The sequence below is a fragment of the Coenobita brevimanus genome, chromosome 61 (assembly GCF_032717465.1).
Source record: "Coenobita brevimanus isolate Jiangsu-jjx chromosome 61, ASM3271746v2, whole genome shotgun sequence".
Classification (NCBI taxonomy): domain Eukaryota; kingdom Metazoa; phylum Arthropoda; class Malacostraca; order Decapoda; family Coenobitidae; genus Coenobita; species Coenobita brevimanus.
The window spans coordinates 34938298-34952724 of NC_137014.1; the positions used below are offsets into that span (position 1 = coordinate 34938298).

At 42.5% G+C, this 14427-nt stretch overlaps 1 protein-coding gene across 1 annotated transcript in view; it reads left to right on the forward strand.

Annotated features, from left to right (window-relative positions):
• Positions 1 to 14427, forward strand: part of LOC145403744 (signal peptide peptidase-like 2B) — a 173895-nt gene that overhangs the window by 93046 nt on the left and 66422 nt on the right. Inside the window, exons 7-10 of the mRNA XM_080275422.1 lie at positions 2011 to 2107; positions 11257 to 11412; positions 12235 to 12349; positions 12746 to 12989. Coding sequence (XP_080131548.1) covers positions 2011 to 2107; positions 11257 to 11412; positions 12235 to 12349; positions 12746 to 12989 — 612 coding nt within the window. The remainder of the gene's footprint in view (positions 1 to 2010; positions 2108 to 11256; positions 11413 to 12234; positions 12350 to 12745; positions 12990 to 14427) is intronic.

Genomic DNA, 14427 nt, shown 5'->3' on the forward strand with positions numbered 1-14427 from the left:
AGACGGCGCCGTATTATTATGCTTTTTTACATGTGTCACACTTCTGATGCCGTTTCTTTATTTTTCATACATGCGTTCTGAGTGACACATCCGTTCACATAATGTCTTCATTACTGGATCCCTCCTCATCATTGGTCTTATTCTAGTGGATACTGGTATTACAGAGAAACGCAAGATGGAAGAAAGGTAAAAGATTACACTGATTTTACTGTCGTAACGAGGGATTTTATGGCTGAGCCCTAGATTGTGATAGGGCTGCCATATCACCTATATTATCGACACAATCTAATTATCTGGTTGTCAGTGTTCTGTCGGGTAATCTTCTTTAATTTTTATTAAAAGTTTACTTCATCTAGTATGTTCACCCTTGGATGTTGCCAGTTTCTAATGTGCTTATCACTTTGACAGACTTTTGTGTATTCTTAATTTCTATTTTAAATTTGTTGCTCTCACTCTTTCGATATTAATGAATTCATAAATGAATGAATAGATGAGGAAAAAAAAAAAAAAAAAAAAATCCTTAACTTGTTCGTAGCACTGGTCGGCCTAAGCAGATTATAAGAGTGTAGTCATTAATAACACTGGAAGAATGTCAGAAGTAACGCCAGATGCTTTAGTATTTGGTAGTACTACTGTGATTTGGTACAAATGGCATGACACATTTATACATTCTAATAACTCCTGCAAAAATGAATACAGTCATGAAACACACAAATTTTCATTAGCAACAGGCATAATATATCATGCCCATCATATCGAGTAACATGCAGTAAACTCGGACGTTCAGGTGCTTCACAACGCGGTTCATAAACCTCAGAAGCTATCTGGGGAGACGGGTGGAGGGAGGGGGTGTAGAGGGGGAGAATGCAACGTTGCCTCATTCATCAAATCACCCACAATGAGAGGAACGAAACTTCTGTGGCCAATAGTACCTAGATAACTGTTTATACCCTATTATAAACAGACCTCTGATTACAAAGGAAAATGTCACGTACTCCCCTGCTGAGTCAAACAGATGAATTTGAAGGGGTACGTGCACCATTTTCTTTGGTGGCAAGATAACTGATTATAATATGAACAGTTATCTAGGTACCAAGGAACATGATGGAAGTGTCTTTTTCAATGCAGGCTCCGCGTTTAAGAAATAAATTCGGATATTAGTGTCAGTCAGTATTTTTAAAGATATGATTTTTGTAATCCTTGTATAAGTGGTAGGTGGTGGTGACCATCATCCACTCACTTCATGTAATGCTGCCTGCTTCTTCTGTCACAGTTATCATTCTTTTTCTGTGTCTGCCCTCCTCTCTTCCAATTTCTCCCATCTTCCCTGTTAGTTTATTACTCTTCTTTCCTTCTCAGGTGGCTTTACAGTAATGCTGTCTGCTTCTTCTGTCACATTTATCATTTTTTTTCTGTGTCTGCCCGCCTCTCTTCCAATTTCTCCCATCGTCCCTGTTAGTTCATTACTCTTCCGTCCTTCTCAGGTGGCATTACATTGAGTGACAATCCCAATGGTTTCCTGTAAGCCAGGAAATCATTGTCAGTGCTAGATGGTAACCATATAACCAACCATACATGTTCCCTGTGTGTCAACAAATGTGTTGACCGAGGGTAAGTGTCCCTCCCTGTAAAACAGCTAACTTAAAGACAAATGACCACCCGTTACAGGATTATGGCGTCTGTCAGTAGATAGATAGATAGATAGAATCCTTGTATATTTACAAGCTGGCCATTATATATTTAGATTTTAAAATGTGGTATAATAATGTGGGTTCATTTTATGTTTTAGTGGATAATGTGCAGTAAAAGCTATATTTTCCTCGTGCAATAAAAGCTATATTTTCTTCATATCATCCATAAACAGGAAGAAGGTAATGAGGATGATGATTATTAATTCAGTAAGACCCAGAGATAACTTCCTGGTAGGGTAGTGTCATAGTGTTAGCAGTATATATGATGTCAAATTGTCATCCATTATAAAAAGGTTTCAGTGATATTTGGCAATTTCAGTGTATGTGATTATTGGAATGTTCTGCCTGGCATCTGGTGTGGCAATGTTCTGCTGCCTCCACCCCATAGTCTCCAGAATCCCTTGTGGTGCCTGCAGGTCAGTACTGCCATCTCGCCCATCCCTCTACCGTCGTCTGGGTCTTCTCCATCTGTGTTCCTGTATTTCCTGTCTTTACCCTCTTCTCCCTCTGCTCTCCTTTCCCTCTACTTTCAATTCCTCCTACTCTCTTTTCCCTCAGTCCTCCTCTCCCTCCTCTGCTCTCCCTCAGCCTTTCCCATTCTCACTATTCTCAACCCTCTCGCTTCATGGTATCCTCCCTTCACTCACCTCTCCTGGTGGCAGGTGGGGTACCCTTCGTCCACTGATCTGATGTTGTGCTGTTTACTTCATCCTTCATGTCTATCATTGTTTTCCTGTGTCTGTCCTCCACTCTTCCTTCATCTCCCATCCTTCCCATCACTGTTTATTCTTCTTTCCACTTCAGGTGGCTGTACACTGAGTGATAAGCCAAATGTTTCCTGTAACACAGAAAACCATTCATAACACCGGGTGGTAACCATATAGTCAGCTATAGTAAATCCTTCATAAGTCGAACTTGTACAAGATGGAATCTTCGGTAAGCCATACTCAGGCCAAGACCACGTATGTAAGTAGGCCGAGATGCGGAGATAGGGGGACAAAGGTGGCACCAGGCGGACGTGTGGTCACCAGTCTGCTGCTTGCCTGATTTCACTGGCTTTGAAGTCTCAGATTATTTTGACGTTATGCAAAAAGTCAGTGAGAAGAATATTAATGAAGATGATGTCATCCAGTCAGGGCTCTTGCTAACTGCCGATGGTTGCGAGCCATTTGGCTCCTAAGGTTTCAGATTTACAAGCCAAATAAATTTTTCATAGCCAAACTGACTACGAGGCGAAGTATTTTACGAGCAGTAAATATATTTATTTATTTACTTACACATTGTGATGATTAGAATCATATAATGAGGTTTTAAACATTCACAATGGCGACAAGGCAAGACTTAATAATTGATCACAATGTGCTTTTTTGTTCATGTAAGTGAGATTTATTTTGTAGTTTACTCCTCGCCAAAGTGGATTTATTTTTTCCTCGCCAAAAGGTGACTTGCATGTAAAATTTGTTCGCCGATGGCAAAAAATACTCGCATTTGCGAGCTGTGGCTCGCCAAACAAGAGCCCTGCTGGTGGCTTGAAATGGATGCAGATGATCCTGGGTATCATCACCAAACAGAAGAATTTGCCGAGTCTGTGGCTAGGAAGAAAGATGATGATGACGACGAAGAAGAGAACAGTGATGTTGGATGCAAGAATCCATACAAATTATCCCAAGTTCGTGAAGCAGTGGATGTTGTCATATCATGGCTGGATTATGTTGCTGATGCAGAAGCACAAAATATTTATATTCATGTAAGGGAGTTGCGAGGCTTGGTTATTTGTCGCCGGTATTCACAGCAGAAGCAGGTGAAGATTCATGACTTCTTTAAGCCTATGCCAAGGTGTTGGCCTATCCCTCCTCCTGATTCCAGCTGTGATTCTGCTTCTGCAGCTCTTCAATAGCCAGCACTTCAAGTAGTGTTGGCACAGACACCGAATAGTGTCTATGTGTGTGTTTGTGAAAACTGTAATTTGACTTAATGAAAAAAAATGTTTGCTTGTGACGTAGTGTTACGTGATCATGATTAAAGTTCAGGCCGAGAATGAGATGGAGGGATTGAGTGGAGAGGTATATGAGAGAGGGGTGTGTGATTTTTGGGAGCAGGGCAGTGAAATGGTGGGGGACAGGGCAACGTGGAGGTGATTTGTTTGTGGCCACCCCGTACGGGATTAAGGCGTCTGGCAGTAGATAGACAGATAAATTATTATTACTGCAAGTGTTACATTGCAGTCTGTTATAGTGATTACATTTAAGTTTAATTCTTAATGTTCAGTGAAATAAATATTGGGTACTGTTTAGAATTTTATGTTAAATTGTGAAATCCACCACCTCCGTCTCCAACACAAGCTGCCGACGGGTCTGTACTACCTCTAACGAAAGGTAAATTAGGTAAGATGGAAAATTCGGTAATTCGAACCAGGGTAGGTCCCCATATAGGTCGACTTGTGAAGGGTTTACTGTAATAGGTTAAAGTGGAGACTGCTATGGTGCCCCCATTAACTGGGTGGAGATACAGAAATGCAGTGTCCACCCAGGAACCAAACTTCCACACTAATACCCATTCCTCACAGTGGCAAGGAGCTGTAAGCCGCATGGGAATATCAATCCACCGCAGGGGACGGCTCAGAAGGGGTGGTTGCTTGCCTACAGTAGTAGTAGTAGTCGTTTTTCCCTAGGCAGTCTGGCCAAACAGCCCCGAGTCCCTTAGGAAGGCCATGGCTGAGACCGGGCTTTCCCACAGAGCTCTCAAAGAGTGTATGTTGTGTTGTTGGCGTAGGTGATTGTGTGCAATGCAGTCTTCCATAATGTGCTTAATAGTATGGGGTGCTGTGTTGCATCCTGGTCAAGCATCAGCAACGGAGTCATCCAGCCTGTTCTGGTAGCTTAAGTGGGTTGGATGGTGCCCACATCTCAGCCTGGCCAGGTGGACCCTGTCCTCACTAGGAAGATAGGATTCAGAAGGGTGGATGTCAGGAGGCCGTGCATGCAGCTGTGTGTTGTTTTTAAGTGACTGAATGGAGTGGCAAATGATCTGAGTGTGGATATGCATCTGGAAGCTGGTCTGAGGTGGGCGAGGTGGGTGAGATGACAGTATTTGTGTATGGTATTGTGTGCTGAGTGTTGTTTTGATGTTCCTTGGTGTGGGTGGATGTGCTGCCATGTACTGTAGTGGATGTTGTGGGTTTGTGGAGGCTGCAACAAGAAACTGGGTGCCTCTCATGTCTAGGTGATCCTTGACTTTGAGGACTTTGGTTTCTTGATGTAGGTGGTCTGTGGGTGTAGTAGCTGTGCAGCCTGTGATTATTTTTAGGGTCTTGTTCTGTATGGTCTGTAGAGTGTTATAGTGTGTTTTGGTGAGGTTAGAAGCCCAGGCAGGACTTGCATAATTCATCACTGAACGTATGTATTGTTTGTATACTGTGGTGGTGGTTTCTTTGTTGTGTCCGAATGTTGTATGGGAAAGTGACCTCAAGGCATTGAGTCTTGGTGTTATTTTATTTTTAATGTTTGTGATGTGTTGTTTAAATGACATTGATGTATGTTACACCAAGGATTTTGGGTGTGTGTGTGTGGTAGGGGGCTGTTGTTTATGGTGAAGTGTGGGGTGTGACTGTGTTCTGCTGTCCAGTTTGTGAGAAGGGTCACTGTAGATTTGGCTGGGGCTATTTTGAGCCTGTTTGTGGTGAGCCATTCGTGTAGTGTGTTGAGGTAAGGTTGAATGATGTGTGCAGCTTTGTTTGCGTTTTGGTGTGTACATGTAAGTGTTATATCATCTGCATAGGAAGCTATGTGTATCTGTGGGTGTGGGGTGTGGGTATGTCGTTCATGTATAGGTTAAAGAGTGTAGGGGACAAAACCGATCCTCGGGGGACGCTGTTTGTGAAGTTTCTGATGTTAGAAGATTGACCGGCAAATGTTATGTGTGCACATCTGCCTGCAAAGTAGTTTGCCAGGCATCTTTTTGTTATTGTGCATGTTTGTGTTGAGTATTTTGTTTGTGAGGTTGTGGTGGGGGATTAGCTTTGCTAATGTCTAGTGTGATTAGGATTGTTCTGTGTGGTGGCCTAGCTGAATTCATGCCATCGAAAACTCTCTGTGTAAGGTCTGTAAGAAGGGTGTTTGTGGAGTGTCGTGGCCTAAAGCCATGTTGTGACTGGGCTAGGGGAATGTGAGGTGTGACTAGTTGTATTATCAGTCGTTCAGTGACTTTAGAGGGGGTGCAGAGGAGTGTGATGGGGCGATGTGAGGAGGGTAACGTGGGGTCTTTTTTTTGGGTTTAGGGATAGTGATGATATTGCCATGCTTCCAGATGTTGGGTATTATGTTGTGTGAGTAGCTGTAGTTTGATATGTTGGTGAGTGCTTGTATGCCTTCTGGTCCAAGGTGTTTAAGGTGAATGTTGCTTATGTTGTCTGGTCCACAGGCAGATGAGTGCTTTTAATGATGTGCTTCGTCTGGTTGTAAGTGAAAGGTGCATAGTCTGGGTCTGTGGGGAACTGTCTCTTACGTCGGATGATACGACGGTCTTCGGGATGGGGGTTTAGATGGCTGACTTGTGAAAAGTTATTGATGAGAGTGTTTGCTTGTTGTTTGTTTGAGGGTATGGTGTCTGTTGTTGTGATGGCAGCGTGTGATTGTGTGGTGTTGCTGTTGAAAAGTGTGATGCTGTTTAGTGTTTTGTAGAGTTTGCTGATGTTTGTTTTGTGGTCATGTGTTTGGAGGTAATTTTTCCAGTTTAGTGTTTGCTGTTCTGATATTTTATTGTTTATTTGAGTGTTGAGTTCTTGTATTTGTTGTACGGTGTCTTGTGTATGGGGGGAGTGTCGCAGTGTGTCCCTTTGTCTGATGAGGCCTTGAATTTCTGGTGTGAAGTTGGGGTTGTGTCTCTTTCTGTTGCCTCTAGTGATGTGTCTTTTGTCTGCATTTTGTATAATTGTATTGAAAGTGTGCACAGCGGTGTTGATGTTTGTGATGGGTGTACTGTTTAGTGTTTCGAGATGTTGTTCTGTTTCAATTACAGAGGCGTCCCAGTTGGCTCTCTCATAATTAGTATATGTGTGTTTGTGGCCAGCTGGGGTGATTCTGGTTTGGGTAGCGATGATGATTGGGAGGTGATCAGAACCAAGGGTTTTGACCACTCTCCATGATGTAGTGGGGGTGAGGTTTGGGGAGCAGAAGGTGATGTCTGGAGATGATGGGAGGAAGAGGGCTTGGTGTGGGATATGGGTATGTTGGTCTAGACTGTTTAGTATGAAAAGGTGATCTGTCTGGGATTGTAGTACCAGCCCTCTGTCTGTGTCAGGGTTGTTGACATGCCAGGCCGACGACTTGGCGTTGAAATCACCACCCAGGATGATGGGTATGTTAGTGATGTGTATCTGTGGAGAGTAATTGTGTGGTACTGTGGGGGATGATTGGGGGGGAATGTATATGTTAGCGATTGTTATGTGTGATTTGTTGCCAGTGCGTATTTTAATTGATTGTATTTCTGTTGTGGTGTCACGTGGGGGTAGAAGTGACTTTGTGTGTGCACTGGAATCTGAAAAGTTGATGAATTTGTGTACCAGGGGGATGAGTCCACCACCACCGCCGTCGGCCTGGTCTTGTCGAATGGCGGTGAAGTTATGAAATGTTGGTGTTTTCTGTGCTCTGTGTAGTTTTGTTTCTTGTCAGATGGCAATGTGTATGTTTTGTTCTTTGATGAATTGTGTGAGTTCATGTTTTTTGGTGTTTATGCCATCTATGTTTAACTGAAGGATGTTTATGTTGTGTGTGCGATGTGTGTTGGTTGCTGCAGCACGGGAGGGAGGTGGTGTGGATGGAGGGGAAGGGGTAGGAGGAGGTTGTGATGGAGGTAAGGGTTGAGGTGGATTAGGATGGGTTGGAATGGGAGGAGTTGGGGGAGTGGGTGGTGTGGGAAGGGTCGGTGGGTTTGGCTGTGGAGGTGTGAAGGAAGTAGGAGTTGGATTGGAAGGGGGGTTGATGGGTGGGGAGAAGGAGCATAAGGAGCAGGTCCAGGTTTTTGTGTAATGTTTTCTGGATGCAAGTGTTGTGGTGGTGTAATAGGTCCAATTCTTGCAGGAATTGCACTGAACTGAACCCTTTGTCTGTCGGCCCGACATGATAGGTTTTGAGCATATTGGACATATGTATTTGTTGGTGGGTCCTGGATTGCTCTCAGTGTCCCTGGCTAGAAGAAGTCGTGGAGAAATGACAGCCGGGGAGTCATTTCTCGGTGTAGAAAAAACGGTGTTGTTGTGTGTGTTGTGTTGGGAGATGTGGTACTTGCCCGGGTGACCGCAGCCATTCCCAGGTACTCGAGCCCCGTGAGGGACCGGGGGGTTTGCGGTGGTTTGGCCCCCATGCTGTCCTCCTCTTCTCTTCGACAGCCTCTGGGGAGCAGACCCACGACGAAGACGCCACCGCTGCAGGTCCGCTTGCTTACAGTTGATGGGTCTACTTGATCTGACAGAATGGGATAGCACAACAATAACCCTTCTCTCCATCTGCCATTTGCTTTCTTCTCTCTTTCTACCTTCCCTACTCCCAGCTGTCTTTACCTTCTCCTGTCACTGCTTCCTTTACCTTCCTCTCCCTGGGCATTGTACAGTAAAACCTCATTTAGAACCGACTAATTGTGGCCCAAAGCATCCCGAAAAAAACAAAACTCCGAAAAAGGGACATATGGACTTCCCCCTGCTAAGATATTTTCATACATGAAAAATGTTATGGCCACAGTCCTGCGTCACCTCACCAGTTTCTTTTATCTCGGGGCAGTATCTCATTTACCTCTTAACTTTTCTCAGATGCCACTATATATAATTTATTGCATAACACAGTATAATTTTAGCAAGATTTAGGCTTGATAAAGGCCATATGTAACACACACACGGAGACATTTTCATACGTGAAAAGTATCATGGCCACAATCCTGCTTCACCCCACCAGTTCCTTCTAACTTGTGGTAATATCCCTTTTGCCTCTTAGCTTTTCTAAAATGCCACTAAAAATACTTTGTACCATAACACAGTATAATTTTAGCAAGGTTTAGACTTAATAAAAGCCATATGTAACACACAAAAGAAGATATTTTTATTTATGAAAAACATCATGGCCACCAACCTGCTTCACCCCCACCATTTCCTTCTAACTTGTGGCAATATCCCATTTGCCTCTTAACTTTTCTCAAATGCTGCTGTAAATAATGTATTGCATAACAGTAAAATTTAAGTAAGGTTTGGAGACAATTAAACTCATAAGTAATAAAAAATATAGTAATCCCTGTAATATCTGGACGTCCAAGAACCGGACACCCCACTACCCGGACATTTTGGGCCTGGGCCTTTGCCCCCCCCCCCCCCCCCCCAAAAAAAAAAAAAAAAAAAAAAAAATTTGAAGTTGGTGCGTGGCACTGAACAGCTGTGTTTATGCATGGCCCCTTGCTTCCCCCTCCCCAGTTACTGCCTAACTACCATCCTGACTAGATGCTCAACGCAGTGGATGCCGCACGTGCTCATTTTTGTAAATAAACAGTGAATAAATTGCAGTATCTCTCCACTAGACCACATGGGAATTTCCAGTGTTGTGCAGTGTTAAGAAATTAGAATTCAGAGTGCAAAGATTAAGTACAGAGTGCAAACTGGCGGTTGAAACTGGCGTGGCACAATTAAGAACAGAATGTGCAGTGTTAAACAATTATAACTCGCAGTGCAAAGGATTAAGTGCAGCACAACACTGGATTCAAGAGCATTTTCACCAGTGCCAGAGCCTTACAGGAGGCAGGTTAACCTTCGTAACATTACTGTTGTAAGTACCCTGTACACTGCTAAATATTTTCCATACTCACTTCTGATTCTTCATTCTCTGGTTCCTTTTCATTTATTTCATGCATTCTGTCCCTTACTTGTGTGAATAGGGTCTTAAATAGGTGCTGTGCATGTCCAGTAGGGAGTTATGTAGGTGGTTTTCTGAGTTAGGCTGGGTTAGGGTCCATAAGCACCAGTCCAGGAGGCAGGGTCCCAGTATCCTGACAAACCCACTTATGTGTTTGGCTGTATTACATCGGATATTGGAGAGAGTACTGTATATAATTTCTTACGTAACCATTCCGACTCACCTGGCTCACCCTACTCTACCCTCCCACCATGCCAAGTGTTTATCATCATTCAGCACCTGGTGAAGGATCCTTCAGAGCAAATCCTTCAAAATCATTACAAATTATCTTCAGGGTCATCGTCAAGGAACAGCGAATCATCCTCCTGATTGTTTTTACTGGCAGGAGCTGAATCATGGACAGGAATTGGAGGTATAGCTTCTACCTTGTGTTCTGCTTGGTGTACAGTACATAAACATTTTTCAATTACTGTACTCTGCTGTACACTTTATACACCTTATATTTTACGATCTTACAAACAAAAGATGTTTACTTTGTCTGTGTATTTCACTTATCACTTGTCACCCTCAAGCAGTATATCAGGGACTCCCGGGGAAATGATGTAGGGGGAAATGATGTGGGTTGACTGAAGCAGAACATGGGAAACAATAGTGACACTGCCTGCCCGCCACCAACTGATGCATGAATGCACAAACATCTTGCTGTGTGATTAGTGCTTGGTGTCTTGAATATACAGCCTACAGTATTAATATTAATATTATTGCAGACCCCTTTTCTAATTTTTTAGCATTTAGAAAGTACTTTATTGGTATAACTTAAAATTAAATACTTCAGATACCGTACTGTACACTTTATGCATCTTATTATTTATGATCTTGCAAACTAAGGATGTTCACTTTGTATGTTTCACCTATCACTCGTCACCCTCGAGCAGTATGTCAAAGACTTCCAGGGAAATGGTGTGGGGAGGAAATGATGCGGGTTGACTGAGGCCAGGGCACGGGGGAACAGTAGTGATGCCGCCAGCTCACCACCAACCAATGCACGAACACAAACCGCACTGACAGTATGGCCACCCTGGCCTGAGGTTAGGCAGTCCAGACCTTTTCTAGCTTTTTTGTTTTCCCGATATATGAGAAATAATTTCGGTTGGCTCCCCGACTCCGAAAAAGCGAATTCTGGTCTAGTGAAGTGCATTGTAGTGAGGTCATACTGTACTGTCACTACTGATTCTGTTTACACTTCCCTCTGCTTATACCTCCCACCCCCCTCCATGCTCTATCATCCCCTTGTCTACCTCTGCATACTACTTAATGATACTCCTTAGTATTTTAAGATAATGATGATGATAAAAAATTCCCTAACAGCGCCTACACTGCAGGGGTAATATTAGAGTAGATTTTTTTTTTTTTTTACCATTAACACCTTAAATTGTGCATTGTACTCAGCCCATTTCACTTGGCAACTGGTACTTTTTCTGCCACTTTTGTGCATTCTTTTTCCTTCTTGTCCCCATCATACCTCACCCTTTTGCACAAGGCAGGCTGTTGATAGTTCTCTCTCTTTCATTCAATCCTTATTTTCTGAACCTTACCATATCCCATGTGTAGCCAAGAAAAAACATCAAACTAATAATGATGATAATAGATTTAACCTTTTTGCCTCCTATGGCCAGGACCCCATACTTCAACATATACCTGGTGCGAGGGACGTTAGAGGTACGTCAGATCCTTCTCCTTATCTTCTCCTTTGGCCTGGCTGGTGTATGGGTCGCATTCAGGAACGCGATATGGGCATGGATTCTCCAGGATATCCTTGGGATTGCTTTCTGGTATGGACTAAGTATTTAACCCTTTAGTACAGTTGGAAGATAGCTAACTGTGAAACATTGTTAGGTGTTTTTTTTTTTTTTTTTCTATAATTAACATGGAATTTAAGACAAATATTTAAAAAAACATTGGTTAGGAGAGAGACTAAATATATTTTTTCTTGGTAACATCAGACAGTTTTGTTCAACATGGAAATGAATTTAAGTAGTGAAGGGGTTAATGAAGGCTGCATCTAACTCCTCCTGTTCTTAAAGTATCCCCAAGTCTGTATAAAGTCATGTAGAGATAGCATTAACAATATGAAAGATGTATCACAAGGCTGGAGGAGTTTATGTAGTGTAAGCATTTCATGGTTTTCTTTTTTGGATTTGCTATAAATTTTCATATTTCTTAACTTTTGCATTTGGTGACTCATGTTTTAATAATAAAGCAATTAGCATTCATATGTTTCAGTTGCTTGATTAGCAAGCAGTGTTATTACACAAAACCCTTCCCATCCTTAACCTTAGTCTTTGAGTTGGTCCAGTTATTCTGATTTGTCAGTTGGTTTTATGTTCCTTTTGCTGTTAAGTCAGAGTAATTTACAGAAAAATTTTCTGTTACAGTTTTATCACCATCTGTAAAAGTGATTTACCAGTTTCCTCCCATTTACAATATCAGTTGTGTGGCAGAACTGTTATTTTAGATGACATCCCTTACTTTTAATGGGAACTGCATACTACATCAGTCTCCCAGCTTTGTAAACTCAGCAGCAAAACTTGCTGGTACCGCACACATATGCTACCATTATTACACTGTTAATGTTCATACTTTTATCTTGCCAGCATCAATGTCATGAGGTTGATACGGTTGCCAAACCTGAAGATTTGCACCATTCTTCTGACAGGCCTCGTCTTGTATGACATATTCTTTGTGTTCATCACTCCGTATATCACATCGGTGGGTACTTATTTTTCTGTTGATATCTGTGTTATTTAATCTCTTCAGTCTGCTGACACATTTTTCCTTGTATGCTTACCACGACCAGATGGACTTATTATATTTAAATGTGATCCTAATGGAGGAAGAAATAATCAATGATATTTCTTACCCCTCAAGTTCAAAAAGCCTTTCTGAAGCAGATTAAATTAATCCGGTGGCAGTAGCAATAGAATATAGTATGTCATGAGAATGAAGGGGTTATTTCCTTCGACTTCATACTTCGCTCACCTGAACAAATTCAGCTGGCATTGGCCTGATTATAATACCATAGCAGCTTGGGGTTAATGAAGCTAGGATTTCAACCCTATTACTGTACAGTACTTATTTTTAAAATAATTTCTGTGTGTCCTTTAGGATGGTAAGAGTATTATGGTGGAGGTGGCAAAGGGAGGAACTAGTAAGGAGCAGCTGCCAATGGTGCTCAAAGTGCCCAACTATGCATATATGGAGATCTCCCAAGTCTGCCAACTCACCAACAATTACAATCTCTTGGGCTTCGGAGACATCCTCATTCCTGGCCTCCTGGTCTCATACGTGCATTCCTTTGATCTTCAAGTGGCATCCCCCTGCCGCCTCTACTACCTTGTTAATGTGATAGGTAAGTGATGATCCCCATATCTCCCCTGTTACTGGTATTTAATATATGGGCAGTAGTCTCATCAGTTTAGGAAACTTACTGTATTTTGTTTGTTTTCACATGATGAAATTAGGCTCCTTCCACAACTTGAATACAGTAATCTCTCATTTATCTGGACATAATAGAACCAAAGGCACGTCCGGGTAGTGGCAACAACCGGATAATGAACACTATTCCCCTACCATACCCAGATCCTTCCTATACCCACTTCCAACCTATACCTAACCTATTTGTATAGTACCCATGCATAATCTGGCAGTGTTTTCTGGTCATTCAGGCATATTTAGGCATCAAAACACAAATAGGATTATCCAAAATACTTTGCAGCACCAAGAAAACCATGCAAAGAAAACACTGAAAACCAAAAAAACACGACCTAAACAGTAGTGTATGTATAGTACTCCTCCTATTTTTGGCTCTGCATTCAGGTCGTTCTGCCATATTGTCACATCAAAACATACATAGGATTATCCTAAATAAATTTTAACACCAAGGAAACAATGAAAGAAACCTAAAGTTACCTGCCGAAAAGCATTTGGTTGGGTAGTTACCACCCAGTGCACTGCAGACAGGCTTTGTAATCCACACACCTCCAGCAGGTGTAGAGTTGTCCCATGTGGTCTAGTGGCAAACATTTGCTCCTGGCAAATGTCCAATAACTCTTCCTTCTCCTCTTCCTCCTCCTCCTCCACCTGAAACTGCTGGAGTTGGGCTGTGAACAGTGATGTACGGTGCGGTGACGGTGGCCTACCCGCCTCAGGAGACTCCAAAGACAGCTGCAAACTTACGTCCAACAGAGACTTAACGGCTTTTGACATGCTCGGTTGCAGGGCCAATGGTGAAGGTGGGAAACGAGATGGTGGTGGTGGTGGTGGAGGTGAGAATGGGCTGGCACTCTTGGGGGTCTTAGGCTTGAAAAGGGAGTCGATCCTTGTCTGATGATCATAATAATGATAATAATCTATCTGTCTATCTATCTATTGCTAGATGCCATGATCCTGTAAGGGGTGGCCATTTGACTTTGAGTTACTGTATTTGTTTGATGGGGCGGGGCACTGACCCTCCACCAACCCACTTTTTGACACTTAGGAAGGACGTATGGTTTGGTTATATGGGTACCACCCACCGTTGTAAATGGTTTCTTGGCTCACAGAAAACCATTTGGTTTGTCACTCAATGTAAGGCCACCTGTAAAGGAAAGAAAAGTAATAAGAAGTAACAGAAAAGATGGGAAAAATAGGAAGAGAGGAGGACAGGCACAGAAAAAGAATAATAAAAGCTAAGAAAGAAGTAAGCAGCACTACATCAAGTGAGTGGATGATGGTCGCCACCACCTACCACACAATAATAATAATAATAATAATAATAATTATTATTATTATTGTGTGGTAGGTGGTGG